General features: G+C 45.2%; 1 protein-coding gene and 2 pseudogenes across 2 annotated transcripts; 1 reads left to right on the top strand and 2 right to left on the bottom strand.

Annotated features, from left to right (window-relative positions):
- Positions 1–6,082: 6,082 nt before the first annotated feature.
- ZNF213 (zinc finger protein 213) lies at positions 6,083–21,190 on the bottom strand. 2 transcript variants are annotated; one of them, XM_036737467.1, is made up of 6 exons: positions 20,730–21,190; positions 17,722–18,223; positions 16,585–16,744; positions 16,148–16,233; positions 8,917–9,040; positions 6,083–8,443 (listed from the first exon to the last, which is right to left on the bottom strand). In XM_036737467.1, the coding sequence occupies exons 2-6, from the start codon at positions 18,121–18,123 to the stop codon at positions 7,776–7,778; spliced, it is 1,440 nt and encodes a 479-aa protein (XP_036593362.1). In that variant the 5' UTR covers positions 18,124–18,223; positions 20,730–21,190; the 3' UTR covers positions 6,083–7,775. The 2 variants fall into 2 exon arrangements, with proteins under 2 accessions (XP_036593362.1, XP_036593363.1); XM_036737468.1 differs by having other exon boundaries at positions 16,585–16,797; positions 20,730–21,178.
- On the bottom strand, positions 12,287–12,761 carry LOC118830587 (annotated as a pseudogene).
- On the top strand, positions 14,731–15,243 carry LOC118830773 (annotated as a pseudogene).
- Positions 21,191–22,189: the final 999 nt, after the last annotated feature.

The following is a 22,189-nucleotide window of genomic DNA, read 5'->3' as shown; positions in this document are numbered from 1 at the left end:
ACTACATACAAGATATATATATACAAGAGAGGTTGGAGATAGTCAACAAATGGAAGGTGCTAGCATTAAGGGCTGTTGGGGTATGGAGAAGTCTCTTGTACAGTGTGGGATTTTAACTGATACTTGAGTGAAGGGCAGAGACAGAGATGAGGAGGGAAAGGATTCCAGGCACGGAGGACATTCAGTGAAAATGGTTCTCTAATTGGCTTGGGCCAGTGGAAGGGAATCCAGATTCCAAAATGAGGAGTTTTGAAAGAAGAATAGGAGAAAAGGTTTGGCAAAGAAAAACACTTTCATATGCCAGTCCTTCAATACTTCAAGACAGCCATCGTGCTCCCCATGAGTTTTCTTCTTTTCCATATTAACCTTCGAAGTTCCTCCAGCTAAGCCCATGACATGTACACATCCTAGCTGTCATCCTCTGTTCACTTTTTACTTTATCGATATCCCAGACCTGAACGTAATACCCCAGATGCTGTGTGACCAGGCCAGAGCACCAACACTAACCTACAGTTTGCTGATTGTTCTCTTCCCTTTTGAAAGTCAGGACGATATTTACTTTGTTTTTTGTTTTTGTGTTTTTTGCTATTGCCTTCCTGATTTCTTAGAGGGGATGGGTGCTTTGTGTTTCCTGGGAGAAGCTGGACACTAGGAAATTTGGATGGCTGATGAGGGAAAGAGCAACCAGGACAGCAGCTTAGGAATGAAAAGGTGGAAGATGTGATCATTAACTAAGGGGAAATGGTTAGCTGCTATTGTAGCAGGAGGAATAGAGGACCTTAGACCTTAGGCACAAAGAGTATGAGATTGTTAATTTAGATCTGGAAAAGACTTCAGATATTATCAAGTCTAACCCTTTTATTTTAGAAACAAGAAAAATTAGACCAAGAAAAGCAATTTTTCTGAGAGCACAGAGATCATAGGTCACAAGGCTAAGATTTGAACATTGGAGTCAGCCAACAAGGGAGATCAGGGAATTTCCCATGTACCCGGCCTTCATGAAGCACAGAGAGTGACTGGCCCACTCCTTACCTACCTCTATCCCTCTCCTCACTTCATTCCCCCATCCCCTTTGCACCATCCCCCTTCCAGTACCTCACCTGGGCAGTGGGGTCCATCTTCAGAATGCTCTTAAAACCCAGGGTCTGGAACATCCTCTTCAGGGCTTTAAGGTCTTGTTCAGCCCCAGGGCGGTCCTGGGTGACACATAATATGAGGGCCACCTTTTCCCCAGACATGTCATACGCCTCGTGATGGGTGGGGCTGAGCTGGGGGAGCAAAAAGGGGAGAGAAGAGAGAAACTTGATTTGGGGGGAGTGGCTGGAGCAGGCTCAACCCTAAACCCTTGTTCCCCTGCTCTCCTAACTCCTTTTTCTCCCCTCCTCTGTCTCTGGACTCCTTCCTCTTCTCATTTTCTCTAGGCTCCTGCTCACTCTGTCCTGGTCCTTTCTCCACACAGACCCCCATCAGCACCTTCTCCCCAGGCCCTGTCTCAATGACAACATAGATGGTCCCCCTTACCTCCAGGTCCCGTGACCTTGTCCTCCCAAGGTACAGTGCACCCCGAAGGGAGCTCTGGAAGATGGGGCACCTGTGCTCTATGGTAGGCATCTCTTGAGTTACCTTGCCAATGACCTGAGAGGAGGAGGAAGTGCTATCAGCCAAAAGGAACCCAAAGGAGCTAGGGATTTAGCCTGGAGAAGAGAAGGCTATGGGCAAACATGAAGAGCAGCCTAGCTCTGCCTCACCTGAGAGGGCACAAGCAGGGCTGCTGGGAGGGAGTCAGTGGGAGGTGTACTTGAACTCTGTAAGAATCAGCAATGGAGTGAGTACATGAAAGTCTTCAGCAGAAGACAACTGCTTGTTGAGGATATTATAAAGGTACCTGCTTAAGATGGGGGCTGGGCAGATCTCCTCTGATGTGATATGAAACTTGCTCATGATGGGGTGGGGGGAACTGTAGCAGGTTTCAAGGAGTGACTCCTAGACCCACTTAAAACCTAAAGAATGGCCTGAAGATGAAGGCAATGGTAGGGTCAGGCCTATGGGGTGGCACACTGTGGGTTCAAGGATCTTGAGAAGGTGGGGGGAGAGGGAAATCCGGGGAGGAGGAGGTTCAGCAAACATAGTACACTCCTCGTCATTAAGCCTGCACCTTTCCAGCCCTATCTCCCAAGAGGCAGCTACGTGGCATTGTAGATAGTGTGCTAGGCCTGGGGTCAGGGAGACCCAGGTGAAATCCAACTTCAGATACTTCCTAGCTGTGTGACCCTAGGCAAGTCTCTTAACCTCAGTTTCCTCAACTGTAAAAGATATTTGTAAAGAACCTGGCACGCTTTAGGTGCTTAACTGTAGGTGCTTAACGCTTGTTTAGGGCAGATAGGTGGGGCAGGGGATAGAGAGCTGGGCCTGAGTTCAAATCTGGCCTCAGGTACTTACCAGCTATGTGACCCTGGGCAAGTCACCCAACCCTGTTTGCCTCAGTTTCCTCATCTGTAAAACAAGCTGAAGAAGGAAATGGCCAACCTGTCCAGCATCTCTGCCAAGAAAACCCCCAGTGGGGTCACAATGAGTCGGACAGGACTGAACGACACTATTTGTTCCTTTCCTTCCCATAACTCCCCATTGCACATTCTATGTTTCAGTCAAACTGGAAGATTTACTTTTCTAAACCCCAACTCCACGCCTGTGCCCAGCTGCTCCATCCATCGGCAAGGCTTTCCTTTTTTTTTCTTTTCCCATCAAACCTAACCATCCACAAGACCAGGACACCTTCCCAGATCCTCCTCATCATAGGTTCCCATCTGCCCCACCCTGCCCCCACCCTCGTGGGACTGTGTGGCTCTCCCTACTTGTGTAATGGAGCCTGAGGACAGCTCACAAGCCGCACACCCCAAGGCTGTTGTGAGGGAGGTAATTAGAGAACCTTAAAGCATTGTTTATCTCATTACTCACGTGTCTTTTATGGCCAATATCTCATTAAGCCAGTTATTTCACAGTGTGATAAGATAGAGCTGGAAGGAACCTTTGAGACCATTTAGCCAACTCTCTTATTTTTACAGAGGAGGAAATGAGGCCCAGAGAGATTAAATCACTTCCCCAAGATAGTGACAGGGTCAGGATTTGAACTCACGACTTCAAATCCAACAGTTTCCCCATTACACCATGCGCCTAAGCTATTCCTGGCCTTGGTCTTCTCGTACGTCTCTCAGCATTGGCTCCTTGCATAGGCCTGATCCTGGCTTGTGTCCCTTCCCTATCCAGACTCTTGTCTTCTCTGGGTGGACTAGGTGACCTTCGAGCTCCTTCCTAATAGATGCTGGGTTAACAGTGCTGACTCCAGAGTTGGGACTAAAGAAATTGGCTTAAATTGATCCCAAAGATTTACAAAGCCTTTTCCCCCCACAACTCTGTTTTTATACCAATTTGCAGATGAGGAAACTGAGGTTCAGGAAAGTCAAGCCACACAGCTGGGAGTCAAAATTCAAATCCAGGTCCCTTCACCGCTCCAAACCTCCTTCCACTAAACCATGCTGTCTATCACACACCAACTATATGTATGTGTGTATATATTATATACATATATATGTATAAAATTTGTCGAGTGAATATACATCCGAGAAATGGGGCAGATGAGGTGAAATGAGCTGTGGGCCCTGGAGGTCGTGGTAGGAACCCCCCATTAAGATGAAGGGGTGGGACAGAGGGTCCACCCACAGACCTGGGTGAGCACCTCCAGCAGGTGCCAGTGGGGAGAGTGCCTGCAAAGGTCTGTCAGGATGGGAAGAAAAGCACCGGATTCCAAGTCTGCTGGAGACAAGAAGGGAAAAGCAGGGTCAACTCAGGAGACATTGGGACACAAGATAGTGCAAATGCTTCCAGTGCCCCTGTTCCTGCCCTTCTCCCCAAACCCAGGTGCCCATGCTGGCTCTCACTCACGGTTGGGGCTGCCCAGCAACAGAAACACCTTGGCCTTGCCCAACAGGGCTTGGCAGTGGTTCAGCTCTCCAACCAGCTCCTTCTCTCGTACTTTCCTCCCATCGGGCCCCAGCAGCCACCCTCGACATCCACTTTGAGCTATGAGGACGACCAACGCGCAGCTGATGGGGCTCCTGTGGGCATCCAGAAGCTCTCGGAAACGAGTCAGTTCTTCCTGGAAAGACTGGAAGAGCAACAGGCCAGACTGCTTGAGCTTTGGGAGAGGAGTTGGGCTCTCAGAGGGATCCAGAAGCCATTGGGAAAATCACTCACCTGGGCCTTGACCACTCTTCTAAGGTAGTTCTTAAAACCGAGTGTTTGGTACATAGCCTCCAGAGCAGCAACTGCCTTATCCTCTCCAGTTTGCCCTTCCAAGGCACAAAGGGTCAGGGCCACTCGGGCCCCAGACATGTCATATTCCCCCTGGGAAGACAAGTGCAGAGATGGGGAGGGAGGTAGGGGGAGGCGAGTCTCTCCTCCTAGAGTCAGGAGTCCAGGAGGGAAAGGGGGTCAAGGCTCAGCTATGGAGTGGGGAAAAGAGCCTAATATCAGGGTGAAGTCATTAAGTTTGCCTCACCTACCTTCCTCTTCAGGCAGTCCCTAGCCTCTGCCTTTTCCACCGCCACCTGCAAGGAGCTTGCCACCAGGAAGGCCATGAGCAGGATCACCGTCTCTCTGCCTCTTGGCCTCTTCTCTGCTTCTCCCCACTAGGCTCCTACTCCCAGGTTCCCTCATCACCGGATCTTGTACCTTGGAACTCAACTTATGACTACCCAAGAGCTGGCCTCTGCCCTCATCTTTGAGATCTGAATGGAAGCTAATTTCCTGATTCCCCTGTAATCCAACCCACTGCCCTGGTCCTCATCTTCAGACACCACTCCCTTTACAGGAATGAGACAGGCTGTCTGCCAGTACCTGGCTCTTCTCCTGGACCTTCAGTGCTTTTCCCTAAGGCCAATCCTGTCCTTGAGTTATACTTAGCCCCTGCCTTCCTCTTCCCTGATCGGGTTACAATCTAAGGTCACAGTTCTGTTGAACTTCAAGCTACATTCACACTCCTAGCAAGAAGAGGGGGCATTATACTGTTACGTTACTCTGTAGGTAATGTAAGATGGGCCTTTCCATCTGACTGGCAGTTGAAACTTCCTATACCTTACCCACCATTAGAATGCAAACTCCTTGAGAGCAAGAACTGTCATTTTTCAACTGTCTTTCCAACACAACACATAGTAAATACATCCTTGTTTCTCCTATAACATACTCATTCTGAGAATCCCTGGCCTCAGTGATCCAAGTACTAGACTCGGCTCTGTTACTAATCTTGACCTTGGCCAAGCTTTCTCCTGACTTAATTCAGTGATGTAGCTAAGGGTTAACTGACAGTACCTGGTGAATCCTTATAGCGCATAAGGTTTGCAAACCATTGTCTATACTTTGTGCATTATCTGACCCTCACAAACCACCCTGAAAGGCAGGTATTAAAGAGATACTATGGTTGAGAAAACCTCCAGTTAAATGAGTTGGCAGTGAGTATAAAGCTAGAACTTGCTGGTAGGGGGTTCAAATCCAAATCTTAGGTCCTGACTCCAAGTTGAGTAGGGTTTATAGTGTATCACACAGCCTTCTGTAAGGCTTTATCTACACCTAACATGCTATGTTCTATGGTCTCTTCCAGCTGTGACATTACCAGCTTAGTCAGTTAGGAGAGAAAATAAACACACTTATCAAAGCAAATAGTAAAACAGTTATTGGGAAGCCATACGGATTAGTTTAAGTGATAGAATACACAAGAGTAAAGAGGTCTCTGTTATCCATGAGGAAGATGAAATCTTAGCTCAACCTGGGTGAGAACAATCTTACCTGAGTATCCCACTCTTTTAGTCTCTTGGGGTGCAGGTGCTGGAAATGAAGGACCATTTTGTGTGTGTGTGTGTGTGTGTGTGTGTGTGTGTGTGTGTGTGTGTGTGTGTTCACGCGTGTATGTCTAGTTTGCCCTTCACAGTTCTTTCTTTTCCTACTTCACTCTCCCAGCTTCTCTCTCAGATTTATCTCTGTCACTCAGGAATCACTTTTCATCACAGACTACTGTCCCCCTTTTTTTTTTGAAGATGACATCTTTAATCTGGCAAAATTACAAGGCCTAAATTACAACTGGCACCATTTCAATTCTCTGGAGGGAACTAAAATTAGCATTCCAATACCCCCTCTCCCAGTACAGGCAGACGGGCACTGGCAATGTCCGAAATCTGTATGAGTCACAACCCTCATCCCATCCCCCACCCCGTCCCACCTCATTCCTCACTTCTCTAGTCACAGCATAGTTTATCATTGAATGTCAGACCTGAAAGAACTCTTACAAAAAAATATCCGATCTAACCCTCTCATTTTACAGATGGAAAAATTGCCAGAGAGGGCACGGAAATTATGTTAGATCATATAACTAGTAAGCAACAGGAATGTCTTAAAGAATGAATCTAATATTCCTACAGTCCCCAAGAGTGGTTTGAAGGCTGGTAAGATCCCGGGAGTATGAATTGGAGTGTGCTTTCCTCCCCTTCTATAGATCAAGGGTTACTCTATTAGAGTCCTGATAGGCTCCTAAGCCCTTGGGAAGGGTGTGGAAAACTTAGGGAGGGTACAAAGGACAGGCACAGAAATGAGGACAGAAAGGTCCGGAAGGCAGAGGTTCTCTGGAAATGTGAAATCAGGGACTCTGATCCAGAGAAGAGAAGGTTAAGAGTTCCAGCTGTCTTCTAGGCTGGGGAAGACGGCGGTCATTGGGAGTTCGGGCAGGGGAAGGAGAGATACAGAACATGTAAGAGACATTTTCAGTAGCCTTCTTCAGCCTCCTTCAAAGATCCCATTGGCGTCCTTCCTAAACCCCAGATGAGGCTCCACCTACACTCTACTTCCGTTCTCAAGACTCTCCAGATCCGGAGACATAGGGCAGAGTCAGGGGGTCAAAGGGAAGGAGGCTGAGAAGGAACACCCACTCCATCACCCCAGACTCAAATACCTTCCATAGATTATTTCACACACTGCTCCCTTCCCCTCCTCCCATTTCCAACAAGGACAGGAAGATTAGTACTAAAGAGAGTGAAGGTGGCTTCAAGAGTGTTGTCACCACCCAAGAGAGAGGCAGCTGCACCCTGCTGCAACGTGGCTGGTTCCTTTGTCTGTGGAGCTATCAGGGTGGAAGAAGAGAAAAGCATTGCTATAGGGTTCACTGGTGTGGAGGTTGGATGGTGGTCAGGGGAGGGATTTGTCTGAACTTCCCTGCATTTCACTGCATGCTCTTAGCCCTTCAAAGTAGTATATATTCCCAGACTCCAGAAACATTAAATGAAAATAAGAAAGGAAATGGGAAGGAACACAAAACAAAGAAAAGACAAGGGAAAAATACATTTGGAAAGGTAGTAAAATTATTTCCTTGTTTTTGAGGAATATGGATGGTTGCGTATGTTCTGCAAGTTTCTGAACTTGAAGTTCAAGGGGGCCAAGGAAACAGAAGTGCTTCTCCTTTCTTGTGACAGTCAAGTTTTCTTTGTTTGACTGAAGTCGGTATTTGCTGTAGGTGGGAGGAACATAGCTATTAGAGAAATGAAGGAGGAGGAGATCCTCATGGCATCCAAAGGGCGCAAGAATGACCTTCAATTGGAAAGGGGAATTTCCACACATTTGGGGTGAGCTCAGGTAGGCCCCGTTATCGATGCTGGATGGTCAAAGCAGTCTTTTGTCACCTTCCTTCAGAATATCCTCTCCACCTGGAGGCGCCTCCTCCATGGAGAGAGCCACGGTCATCCCACCGACTGTGCCATCTTTGCATGAAGGCTCTGGTGGGCAATGAGGTGTGCCCGCTGCTTAAAGCTCTTGTCACATTCACTGCAGCCAAAAGGACGCTCGCCAGTGTGCACTCGTCGGTGGTCTAGCAGGTAGGAGCGGAGAGAGAAGCTCTTGCCACATTCAGTGCACTCATAAGGCTTCTCACCAGTGTGGATGCGCTGGTGGTCAGTGAGGTATGCACTTCGGCTGAAGCTCTTGCCACACTCGGTACAGGTGAAAGGCTTCTCACCTGTGTGGACACCTTGGTGGCGCACAAGGTCTGAGGAGCTACGGAAACTCTTCTCACATTCCTGGCACTTGTGGGGCTTCTCGCCCGTGTGTGTCCGCTGGTGCCGTGACAGGTCTGAGCCCCAACGGAAGCATTTTCCACACTGCTGGCAGCTGTGGGGTTTCTCAGCTGCCAAGTCTCGGAACTGTCTCCGGCGTGTGGGAGGGCGTCCTCTCCTCACCCCCACGGGGCGCTCTTGCCCCAGCTCTCGGTCAGGTCGGTTCTCACTTTCCCAGACTTCACCTTCCTCAGTGCTCCAGGGCACATCACCCGCAGATCTGCCAGGCACTGGCTCTCCTTCTTTCAAACCAGCCTGGTAGGAAGCTCTCTCATTCTGGCTCTTGATCCCCAAACCTGAGTGGAGAAACAGATCGTCAGGCATCTCGTCTGATACAAAAGAGAACAAATTAAACTACCTAACTTTAAGAAGATGTGAGGGACTAAGACTATCAAACCATGCCAGGGCAAGGGACTGAAGAAGAAGAGACCATCTTGTCTGCTCCTATCTACTTTATGACCAGTATGAAGTTTCCTTCACAACAAGGAAGCATTCACCCTCTCGCATCATACCCACCCATCCTTCTAATGGAATCTGGAAAACCATATGGAAAACTAGATGGGCAAGAGGAAGCAGATGAAGACCCTACAGCTTCTGGGCAAGTGGGTGGGTAGCTATTTGTCTAAAAGGTCAGCCACAGTCATACTTCCTTTGACACAAGCCAAACTGGGAGGAGTCACCACCTTAAGTGATACAGGGTCAACAGCCTGTAGAGCTCAGAGAACTGAACACATGAGAAAATCAACCATGGATGAAAACTAGTTCTTACCCAGAGAGACACTGCGGAAGTTCTCCCGTTTTATGTCCCAGAAGAGGTCCCTCTGAGAAGGATCCAGACACTCCCATTCTTCCAGAGAGAGATAAAAGGGCACATCTCCAAATGACACTGGTCCCTGAAAACAGAGGGACAATCTGGCTCAGTGTAAACTGACTTCACCACAATCTCACCCCTCGGGTCTGAATTTACAGGGCTGGGATGTGACAAGGTCAAAAGACCAAAAACAGAATTTTAGATAGTGCTCTGAGGCACGCAAAGAGTTTTACAAACATATCTAATTGATTCTCATGACAACCTGTGAAAACTACTGTCCACATTTTAGAGACAAAGAAAACAAAGCTCAGAAAAGAAGTATCTCATCCAGGAGCACTTAGCTTGTATGCACCAGAGGGTGTCTCCTGGCTCCCACACCAGCACTTTTGCCACCATACTACTCTGTGAAGGGAGGGGAACAAACCTGAAGAACACAATGGAGTGGCATCCCAACCTAAGAGGACAAACTCTGGATGATGAGAAGAATACCCTTTGTCCCTGGGCTCTTCTTACTCTGTTCCTTTCCTTAATTTGCCCTTCCTCAACTTCTTTGCCTGAATTCCTTCTCATCCTTTAACCTTTTGTGGGTCACAGGCTCCTTCGGTAGACTGGGAAAGCCTATGGATGCCTACTCAGAATGTTTTTAAATGCATAAAATAAAATACAGAGGAAATCATTGTATTAAAATATAATTATCAAAATATTTTTTAAAAAGAAACCCAATCCACCTCCAGAGAAAGAGCTCTGGAGTAGGAATGCAGAGCAGAGCAGGCGATTTTCTCTTTCATTTTGTTTTGTTTTCTTTCTCATGGTTTCTTCTCCCATTTGTTATAATTCTCCATGCAACATGACTAATGTGAAACTGTGTTTAATAGGAATGTATGTGTAGGGCCCATATCAGATTGCAGCCATCTTGGGGAGGGAGGGGGAGAAAATTTAAATATTATGCAAGTGAATGTTGAAAATTGAAAATAAATAAATTAACCAAAAAAAAAAAGAAATCCAAGTTTATGGACCCCAGTGAAGCACCCTTGCTATGAGTCATACCCTCTACATCGATGACTCCAAAATCTATGTCTGTTCCTGTTTTCTCTCCCATGTCCAAAATCCAACTTCTCGTTTTCCTCAAAAAACGTGTTCTCCCTTCTGACTTCATTACTTCTGTCAACAGTAACAGGATTCATCCATTCGTCTGTATCAGAAATCTTAGTTTTTGAAGTCTCCCCTTTCCTTAGCTCTTTTATCCAATTACTGATGAAGACTTATTGATTCTACCTCTGAAATATGTCTCACATATTTCTTTCTATTCCCATTTCCATGACTCTAGGACTAATAAAGTAATTTCCTAACAGGTCCTCCTATCTCTAGGCTCTCTCTCTTCTAACTGGTCCTTCAAACCAATGCCACAGTTATTTCCCTTAGGCAAAGATCTGCTCAAAAACCCTTCAATGGTTCTTAACTGCTACCCAATAATTATTAAATAAATGCTTTAATCAGGCATTTAAGGAATCTTCATAACCTGCTACCACTCTATATTTACACTTTATATCTCCTGTTATTTTCCCCCAAGCATTCTATGTTCCAGTCAAACCAAACTATTGGTTGGAAGCTCTCTATCAGTTGAATTTCCTACCTATTTATTTTTAGAAAATATTTTTTCCCAATTACATGTAAAAATAATTTTAAACATTCATTGTTAGGTTTCAAGTTCCAAAATCTACCCCTTTCACCCTCCCTGAGATGGTAAGCAATCTCATATAGATTATACATGTGTAATCATGTAGAACATTTCCATATTAGTCATTTAGTGGGGAAAAAAAAACAAGAAAGAAAGAAAAAGAGACAGAGAAAGTATGCTTCGATCTGTATTCAGACACCATCAGTTCTCTCTGGAGGTGGACAGCATCTTTCATCACGGGTCCTTTGGAATTGTCATGGATCATTGCATTACCAAGAATGGCTAGGTCATTCACAGGTGTTTATCATACAATATTGCTGTTATTGTGTCCTATGTTCTCCTGGTTTTGCTCACTTCGCTCTGTGTAAATTCATGTAAATCTTTCCAATTTTTCTGAGGTTATCATGCTTGTCATTTCTTATGGCACCACAGCTGGTTCAGCCATTCTCCAATTGACAGGCACCCCCTCAATTTCCAATTAAGCCACTACAAAAAGAGCTGCTATAAATATTTTGTACAAATAGGTTCTTTTCCCTTTTAAAAAAAATCTCTTTGGGGTATAGACTGAGTAGTGGTATTGCTGGATGAAAGTTTTTATAGCTTTATAGCCTCTTGGACATAGTTTCAAATTGCTCTCCAGAATGGTTGAATCAAGTCACAACTCCACCGTCAGTGCAATGGTGTCCCAGTCTTCCCACATCCACTCCAACATTTATTAATTTCCTGTTTTGTCATATTAGCCAGTCTGATAGGTGTCAGGTGGTACCTCAGAGTTGTTTTACTTTGCATTTCTCTAATCCATAGTGATTTAGAGCATTTTTTCATAGATAAATGGAAATACATAGCTTTGATAGCTTTATATATATAAATAACCTTGATATATTACATCTGTCTATCTTGGTATACTATATTTGATATACACTATAGATAGCTTTGATTTCTTTGTCTGAAAGCTGCCTGTTCATATCCTTTGATCACTTATCAATGGAGAATGACTTGTATTCTTATAAATTTGACTCACTTCTCTATATAGTTGAGAAATGAGGACCTTTGGAGATACTTGCTGTAAAATTTTTCCCCCAGTTTTTCTGCTTCCCTTCTAATCTTGGTTGCATTGGTTTTGTTTGTGAAAAAAAAATGTAACTTAGAGTAATCAAAATTAACTGTTTTTACATTTTTTAATGTTCTTTATACCTTATTTAGTCCTAAATTCTTCCCTTATCCATAGAGCTGACAGGTAAACTATTCCATGCTCTCCTAACTTGCTTATACTATCATCTTTTACATCTAAATCATGTACCTATTTTGACCTTATCTTGGTAAATGGTGTAAGATGTTGGTCTATACCTAGTTTCTGCCACACCGTTTTCCAATTTTTGTCTCAAAAGTTAGGATCTTTGAGTTTATCAAATACTAAATTACTATGATCATTTACTACAATGTACTGTGTACCTAATCTATTCCACTGATCCACCACTCTATTTCTTAGCCACTACCAGATTGGTTTTTTTTTAGGGGAGTGGGGGGGAGGATGCCTGTATTAGCAGAGCGGCTGGCTTGGCCATGGTGGGCTTGGCCACGGTGGGCGGACACTCCAGCACATGCATTGACACCAGCATCAGCAGCCACAGCCTCCCACCACCAGTGTGGAGGGGCTCAGAACTTCTGGAATTGCTTCTTGGTGCCAGCTGCCTTGGTGACCTTCAGCACGTTGAACCTCACTGTCTTGCTGAGGGGCCTGCGCTCACCCACGGTCACAATGTCTCCAATCTGGATGTCTCGGAAGCAGGGTGACAGGTGCACAGACATGTTCTCGTGGCGTTTCTCAAATTGGTTGTATTTTCGGATGTAATGCAGGTAGTCCCGTGGATTATGATGGTCCTTTGCATCTTCATCTTGGTCACCACACCAGACAGGATCCTGCCTCTGATGGAGACACTGCAGACACTTGTTGTCAATGTAGGTGCCCTTGATGGCCTCCTTGGGGGTCTTGAAGCCCAGCCCGATGTTCTTCTAGTATCTGGGCAGCTTCTCTTTGGCTGTGTCCCCGAGCAGCACCCACTTCTTGTTCTGGAAGATGGTCAGCTGGCTTCTGGTAGGCACACTCCGTCTGGATGTCCGCCATGTCGCCGCTTCGCTCATCTCTTGCTCCTCTTCTCACAGATGGAACGGATGGAAAGAGCCACTACCAGATTATTTAATGATCACTGCTTTGTAACACAGTTTGAGATCTGGTATGGCTAGACCACCTTCCTTCACATTTTTTCCCATTGATTCTCAGGTCTTCTAGATGAATTCTGTTGTTTTTTCTAGCTCTAAATAATTTTTTGGTAGTTTGACCTTGGTATGGCACTGAATAAGTAGATAAATTTAGGTAGAATTGCCATTTTTATTATATTGTCCAGCCTACCCATAAACAATCAATATTTTTCCATTTCTTTAGACCTGACTGTATTGTATTAGAAGAGTTTTGTAGTTATGTTCATACAGTTTCCTGGGGTTGTCTGGCAGGCAGACTTCCAAGTATTTTACATTGTCTACAGTTGTTTGAAATGGAATTTCTCTTTCTATCTCTTGCTGCCGGACTTTGTTGGTAATATACAGAAATACTGATTATTTAGTTAGGTTTATTTTATATCCTACAACTTTGCAAAAGTTGTTAATTATTTCAAGTAGTTTTTAAATTGATTCTCTAGGACTCTCTAAGTATACCATCATATCATCTGCAAAGAGTGATAGTTTTCTTTTCCTCATTGCCTATTCTAATCCTTCAATTTCTTTGTTTTCTCTTACTCTACAGCTAGCATTTCTAGGAAATATTGAATAATAATGGTGACAAGAGGCATCCTTGCTTCACCTCTGATACTATCGGGAAGGCTTCTAGCTTATCCCCATCACAGATATGTTTGCTGATGGCTTTAGATAAATATTACTTATCATTTTAAGGAAAGCTCAATTATTCCTACATCCTCTAGTGTTTTCAATAGGAATAGGTGATAGCATTTTGTCAAAGGCTTTTTCTGCATCTATTAAGATAATAATAATTTCTGTTAGTTTTATTGTTGATATGGTTGATAGCTTTCCTAATATTGAACCAGCCCTGAATTCTTGGTATGAATCTCACCTGGCCATAGTGTAGTTACTGTAATAATTGCTAATATTTTACTTAAATTTTTAGCATCAACGTTCATTAGAGAAATCGGTCTATAGTTTTCTTTCTCTGTTTTTACTCTTCTTGGTTTAGGAATCAACACCATATTTGTGCATAAAAGGAATTTGGTAGGACCCTCTTTTTCATATATTTTTCCAAACAGATTATGTAGTATTGGGATTGTTCTTTAAATGTTTGGTAGAATTCACTTGTGAATCCACCTGGCTGGGGGGATTTTTCTTAGAGAGTTCACTGAAGGCTTGTTCAAGTTCTTTTTCTAAGATGGAGTTATTTAGGTATTCTATTTCTTCTTCTGTTAATTTGGGCAATTTACATTTTTGTAACTATTCATCCATTTCACTTAGATTGTCAGATTTATTGGCATATAATTGGGCAAAATAGCTCCTAAAGATTGTTTTAAAATCTTCTTCATTGTTGGTGAATTTAGCCCTCTCATTTTTGATACTAGCACTTTGGTTTTCTTCTTTTTTTTTAATCAAATTAACCAATGGTTTCTCTATTTTATTGGGTTTTTTTTTAACATAAAGACAGATTCTAGTTTTATTTATTAGTTCAATGATTTTCTTACTTTCAAATTTACTCATCTCTCCTTTGATTTTCAGGACTTCTAATTTGGCATTTAATTGGAAATGTTTAATTTGTCCTCTTTCTAGTTTTTTTTTAAGTGGCATGCCCAATTCATTGATCAACTTGTTCTCTATTTTACTGATGTAAGCATTTAAAGATATAAAATTTCCCCTAACTACTGCTTTGGACGCATCTCATAGATTTTGCTATGTTGTCTCACTGTTGCCATTCTCTTTAATGATTCTACCTATTCTTTAAAGCCAAACTCAAGAGCTGGAGCTGAGGAGGAAGCCAGACGTGAATTTCTCCCCTCATGACCAGTCCTCATGGCTATCATGAAACACATGTTTGACCTCTACTGGAAGAGGTAGACTGGAGCCAGAACACTGCAATGTCTTCTCCAGCCATTTCCTCTACCCACCCAGGAGATGGTTTGGTTTTGAGGCCTCTTGGTATTACGAATCCAAACAGAGGGTTTTTTTTAAGGCTCTTGGTCAGCTGACAGACACTGGAGTGGTCAGCCCTAAGCAATTTGTGAGATCATTTGAGCACATGAGGAAATGACAGAATTATTATGTTACAGTTATAGAAGATGTCACTACAGGGTAGATGCTTGCTACAATCCTGATAGTAGAACATAAATCCACCCATTTGTGTGTAAAGAGAAAAGAGCAGAAAAATATCATTCTAAGGAATGAATGCAGAGGAAAGCAAGTGAAAAACTGTTGTCAACTCTTACTTTGCTAAGTAAAAAATGAACTGTTACAAAATTACCCCAGTGTTTTCCACAAAAAATGTTGGTTTCTATAAAAAGTCTAGATATACTGTATATGAAGACAACTGCATATATCCTATGTTTCTAAAATAGTGATAACACGAATCATTTTAAGAACGGAAGCAAAGAAGCTTATTGCTATTAGGTTATTCTTTTGGAAAATTAAAATATTTTATTCCTACAAAAACAGTGACACTGCCCCTCCCCTGTCCTCCCCCTCCCCCCCGCTGAAAAATAGTGAATAAATGTTTTAGTCCATAAGTTTGGCATATTATTAGAAAACTAATTTGGATTGGTGAGGCATGCTGTGATATTACACTGTAGATGCATGTTACGAAGGGAATGACTTTTAATCAAAGGAGTTCTTTCTCGAATTTTTCTAAAGCTATGTTTTAATTCTTTGTAGTCAAAGTACAAAATATATTTTTACTATCTGTACTTCTTATTCAAAAGAAATACAATGTGAAGGGAATATTCTGTAGTACACAAAAATTATTAGACACTAGTTTCTTTAGTTATAATCAATACTTATACTGACATGGGTTTAATTGCAGGCTGGCTTCTTAATATTAAATAAACTAGCCATTATAACTTACTAAATACAGAGATATTTTGGGAAACTAAAAATAATATTGGTGAATATCAGATGATGGCTTTATAAAAATCTTCCACTTGAAGTAAAAAAGAAAGCTAAACTCATATGCCACCTCCTCCATGAAATCCACCCTCATCACCTCATTCGGCCCTTACCTCTCCTCCCCTCTGACTTCAGGGAGCACTTTCCTTGTACTTCTCAGACTAGGACTGTCATTGTTATTATCATTAGCTCTGACCCTATCCTATTATTACTAGATTGTAATCTTCATGATGGTGAAGGCATGTGTGGAATACCTGGCAAATGTTCTGTGCTCAATGGGCATTTCAAAGTCAAGGTCTATTCTCAGAACAGAGTCATGTCATAACAGCCTGTCATAGTCCTAAGGTAGCCATAACTTACATGGATCCCAGAGGAAAAGAAAGCATCCACCATCTCTCTGGTGCTCCCCTCCTTCAGAAGGGCAGGAAGCTGGGAAGCAGGTTGAGCTGTGGACAAAGATTGGAACTATTAGGGAAACTAGATCAAGTCTAGAACTACAGCCTTCTCCAGGGCTCCCACACTCCCTCTATAGCACCTGGAGTTCAGTGGGGCCCATGAATGGCCCCCACATACACCCACACCATCTGTAACACAGCCTAGAGAATAGAATACTGACTCTATACTTAGAAGCATTAAAGTAACTACATTCAGTCATTTTTTGATCATATTACCTTCATCCAGAGGCCAGGAAAAAAAGTTTCCCTCACACAATCTGTCCTAAAAGACCTTCTCCCCTGCCCAAGTTTTCCCAATTCATCTCTACAGCCCCTTTCCTACAGGGATGGAGACTGACTTACAGCCATGGCTCCTCTGTTCCTGGGACTCTGTTCCTGGGTTTCGGCTCCATGCCCCTTCCTCTTGAGACACCCCCTTGGCCTGGGTCTCCCTCTGTGCCAGCGGGAGGCCTGAGGACCCCCGAACTCCTCCCTGAGTCTCCGACTCCTCTGAGGGCTCTTCCTGTCCATGCACAACATATATGCCCATCAGTGCAAGGTCCAGGGTCAGGGAGTCTAAGTTAAAATACCCAAAATAAAACACAGGGTACACCCATCAGGGATACAAGAAAGGGGAATGAAGAAACAAATCATCTGCTTCCTGGCAGCGTAAAATAATGTGAAATGACAAGCTATACTCCCAGTGAACCCCACAGTTAGAAACCAATCACAAGCAAAAAGCACCCACTAGAACTAGAACCAGCCCCATCATCTTAGAGTCAAAAGAACCTTAAAAGCTAAGACTAGTCTAACCTTCTGGCCTCTGCAAAAAGCTTCTCTGCAGCTTCCCCAACAGGTCCTCAAACCAACCTCTGCTTGAAGTCTAACAGAACTGCCTCTGCCCAAGGTAATGCATTTCACTCCTGGACAGCTCTACTGATTGCAAAACTCTTCCTTTCACTGAGGTCAGTTCTGCCTCTTTTAACCTGCTCTTGGTTCAAGTTCTGCCTAACGGGGCCAAACAGAGCAATGCAAATCCTTCTTCCACACAGAGCTCTTCAAATATTTGAAAATACCAACGTCTTCTCTTACTGTCAAGAGGTGTTACAGCATTTTTGTCAATGATCCTTATTGAGAAACATCATGTTGTGATGGAAAGAGCACTGGATGTGGCTTCGAGTTATAGCACTATTATTTTTCAGCTGTTCATACAGCTGTCCCTCTCTGGGCCTGGGGATAAGAATATTTGTACTACTTAGCTCTCAAGGTGTTTAAGAAGAAAGTGCTTTGTAAACTGTAAAATGCTATAGAAATATGAGTAGTATGTTGTTTTGCAGTCCTATCATACACTCATCTGAACAGAGATACTTAGGAATAACAAAGACTAGAGTCCAAGGTGGAAATGCCTAGGTGTAAGCCAGGGGCAAAGAAAAGTCTTTCCTTCTCTAAGCCTCTCAGTTCCTCCACTTTCTCTTCCTCAGGTAGCGCCCACCAGCTCACCTGCTGCAATGGGTTTCTGGGCTGTTTCTGCAGGTTCTCCACCATGGCTACAGCTTCCTCCCCACTCGCCGGGCATCGATTCCTCACCCAACCCTGGATGCCCCTGGGCAGGACGGTCAGGAACTGCTCCAGCACCAGCAGCTCCAGAATCTGCTCTTTTGTTCGGGTTTCTGGCCTCAACCACCGACAACAGAGTCCCCACAGCTGACTGAAAGCTTCATGAGGCCCATCTGCCTCCCTGTAATGGAACTGCCTAAAGCGCTGACGGAAGATCTCCGAGTCGGTGTCCTCCTTGGGTAGAGGAGCTTCCTGCTCCCAGGAGGAATCCTCCTCCACCTTCACTATCAGGAGTCCCTCTGGTTCCACTGAGGCCTGGACCTGCGTTCCTGGAGTTGCAGCCATCCCCACACTCTGAATCACAATATCAATTTAATTCTGACTTGTGTTCCTGGGCACCGGACCCTTGTGTTTCCCAAGACAACAACGTCTTGCCTCTGGGCACCTGTGAGAGAACAAAAAAGAATCAGAGTATTTAATAGCTGGTGTGTATCCCCCAAAAAACTCTGCCTCCTTCATCTGGCCTCAAGTCAGCGCCTTGGGAATAAAACACTTCTGTTAAGGCCTTCCACCACAAAGCCTTTCCTGATGCCCCCGGTGGAAAATCACATATTCCTCTTCAACTTTTCTCCTACGCTGCCTTGTAATAGTTATCTGTACACACGACTCATGCCACCTCTTATGTTGTAAGATACTAGTAAACAGCCGGCATCCGACTTCATCTTTGTACCCTCAGCGCTGAGCAAAGGGCTTCTTAACACAAGACAGGCCTTTACTAAATGTTTGTTGGACTGAATTGAAACTTTGTAACCTCTAGGGACCTTGGCCGTGGCTGCAGTTAAGTTGAGAAGACTGGGGAGAGGGAGAGTGTTATTTTCAAACCTCTGATGGAGTATCATCTGAAAAAGGAAGCTTGTGTAGTTCCAGGGGCTCATAGATTTAGAACTGGAAAGGTCCTCTGTGGTCATCAAGTTCAACTACCTCATTTTGTAGATGAAGAAAGCGAACTTGCCCAAGGTCATGCAGGTAGGAAGCAGAAGAACCAGAATTCAAACCCAATTTGGGTGGGATCAGGATTAAAAACAGCTCACGTTAACACCGTACAAAGTCCCTTCTTCGATACCATCTGGAGCCAGCTCATACCGGCTCTCAAGCCAATTGATAAATTTTCAGTGTGAGCATTTACACCTTGGAAATTGGCAAATACTATACATTAAGTCTTGAATTGTTTTGCTGATTGTCCGGACTTAAGAAAGTGATAAGAATGCAGATTAAACTTAAAATGTGCCCTACGAACTTTTTTTTTTCCAGAGGGCCAGTTGTTTGTAAGCCAGATTTAAGTTCCAAACATACAAGGAATTTTCTAACAAATCTTTTCTAAATATCCAACAAAGGAATGAGTTGCCTTTAAGGTCATGAGTCCCAGTCTGGATGACTACAACTCTGAAATGTTAAAGAGTAGATTCTGCATCAAGTAGAAAGTTAGCCTGAAAGAGCCTTCCAAAATCTATGATTCCATGGCTCAGTGTTTTTCCTCAAACATAATAAAAAAAGGAAAGGAGCTAGAATCCCACCTGCATAGGGAAGGGTTCCATAAAGCAGGTGCAAGACTGTTTCTATCAGAATCTTCTTCTGGGTCCAATACTGGGTAAGGCAAAGGGGTCCCAACCAGCCTACCTTCTTTCTAAATGGGAAAGAAAATTTCCTGAAGGCCCCATTAAAAGGGCCAAAGTATACCTATCATCATATGCAATGATTCTGCATGCATATCTGGAGAGGAAGCCTGTTACAGCGGGAAGAGCACAAGACTGGGAGTCAGGACACTGGTCTGAGTGCCATCTCTAAGACTCGCTTCTATCTCCGGGCAAATCCCTTCACCTCTCCAGATCTCAATTCCACTCAACAAACGTTTTTTAAATCTCTGTTTGTAAGGCCCTGTGGATACAGAGATGTAAAATAGCACAGTCAATATTTTTAAGGAGTTTACAATTCAATAGAGAGATATAAGACTAAGACAGGGGGCCATAAATTACACGGAGACAAAAATAGATCCAATTCAAGAAGAACTTTCTACCAATTATTAACGCCCTCTAATCCAACAGGCATTTAAGCGCCCAATATGAGCAAAGCATGGTGCTGACCATTAGAGACACACAGAAAAAACAAAGACTGTCCTTGTCCACAAGGGGCTTTTATACATACACACACACACACACACACACACACACACACACACACACACATATACATATATATACACACATAAATATACACATATATATACACATATATATATATACACATATATATAAATTACATGTACTGTATATATATATGTTCTATTAGGGGAAGGAATTCAACATATACACAGAGAAATAAATAAATACACCTAACTTCAGGAAGTAGAGTTACTGGGGGAGGAGTATCAGCAAAGGCTTGCCTTGGGAGGAGGCATACGAGCCAAGCTTTGAACAAAGATGGGGGTTCTAAGAAGTGGAGGGGAGGGGCAGTACATTTCAGACGGGGGAGACAAAGGCACGGAGGCAGAGACAGAACGTTGAGTTGGGTTAACACGAGAAGGAAGGGAATGAGCATTTATTGAGCACCTGTGTGCCAGAGTTACCGGGACACCGAGTAATTTCTACAGCAGCACCTCACTATCACACCAGGGAGAGCCTGTTAGGACCCTGAGGCAGACCGGTGCACGGAGAAATTCACGGAACGAAGGTTCACTTCCAAACGGTCAGCCTCAGTTTGCACACTTGCTTGCACTGGGCGCGACTCCGCTTTGTTACGGGTTGCGACCTGCAGGAGGGCACGGACAAAGCTAAAGAAAAGCTTTCTAGCGGCTCAGCGCCTACCGCAGGATCACGTGCTTAACCAGTGCTGGACCAACGAGACGCAACAAGTCACTGGACCTCACTGACACCGGCAGAACGGGCCCGCCCTACCTCACTCCGCGAACGGTGAAGCGCTGCGGGCGGGTGCACCGTCCTCCTCACTCCGATTATCAGGGCAGTCGCGGCTCTTGGCCCCTCCGTCCGCCCGCAGGCCAAGGGGCGGCGCCTGGGCATCCGGCTTCGCCCCGACGCCTTCGGCCGGGGTCCCCATCGCGTCCCCTCGGGCTCTGCCCAGCGGTTCTGGGATCGAAAAGCAACCGACATCAACCGCTCGCCGGGACCCTGCCAGTCCCCGGGGCTCTGCGGGCGGCAGGGACCGGCAATGGCCTGCTCGGGGCACTGCGGGGGGCGCTCGGAGGCGGGCACGGGGGGACGCCGAGCCGCCCCGGCCCCGCGTGGATGCCGCGCCTCCGGGGACACTCACTGCCAGCTGCTGTAGGTGCTGCGGCTTCTGGCTCCGCTGCCAGCACCCTGACCCCGACTTTCCCGCGGAGCATTCTGGGAAAGAAAGCAAGGTGGGGGGGGGGGGCCCAGGAGTAGGGAGAGCAAGTCAGTAGTAGGGACTGCGACCCCCAGCATGCATGGCGGTGCCACCCGGAAGTCGAGCCTGCCTCTTCTTAACCAATGGGCAAAGAGGAAAATTTATCCGAGCTAATCAGAGCCGACTTGACGATTAACTTCCGGGGGGAAAAACCCCGGGCACCATAAACTCCCCGATCTTTGCGTTTCTCGGCAGTTACCACTGTGGAACACGTAGTTCTAGCGATGAAAACTCGAGTGAAGCTACCAGCGCCACTGCCGCGAACGGGAAAGGTTAAATTTCCGAGCCCTCCCCGGTCTGTCGGAAGTGTCTTGGGAATTGTCGCCCGGGATGTCTGGGGCTGTTCTGGCGCCACTCGGGTAAGCGCTGAGTCAGCTCTCCGGGGTCCGGAGGGCAAGGAGCTTGTACAGACTCCGAGAGAACGAGTGAGACGGGGACTGGGAAACGGCTGTGTGCTGAGTGACTCAGTCACCGCCATCCTTCCTTAACGCTTCCGACCTCCTGGACCATATTGGAGGTTATAGCCTGGGAGGGAGTCTTCGGGCAGATGTAACCCGGGAGGAGACTTCCCGGAGGATGTAGTCGGGACGGGACGAGAGAGAAGCTTCCTGGGGGTGTCTGTCAGACGAAACAGAAGGAGAAGAGGGGTCGCCCGGGGATGTAGTTCCAGAAGGAGGCGCGTCCCTGGGAATGTAATGGGAGAGAAGTTTACCGAGGGCTCCGCTCCGCCCGGGGGGAAAGTCACATATGAGCCTCTGTTGAGCGCCGGGAATGACGTCAGAAGCTATCTCTGGTTTTACAGCTGAAGAAACGGAGCTTTAGGGCTGTTAAGGGACTTGCCCAGGGTCTCGAAAGAAGAGCATCATGGGGGATGTGGTCTTGAAGGGCGTCTCCCGAGCAAGAGAAGAGCTTTGTGGGAGATGTAGCCTGGGTGGCGGGAGGATCATTCCACTGGTTTTAGGAATGGGGC

Source organism: Trichosurus vulpecula, chromosome 9 (genome assembly GCF_011100635.1).
Source record: "Trichosurus vulpecula isolate mTriVul1 chromosome 9, mTriVul1.pri, whole genome shotgun sequence".
Lineage (NCBI taxonomy): Eukaryota > Metazoa > Chordata > Mammalia > Diprotodontia > Phalangeridae > Trichosurus > Trichosurus vulpecula.
Note: the sequence above shows the minus strand (reverse complement) of the source record. Positions and strands in the feature narration are given on the sequence as shown.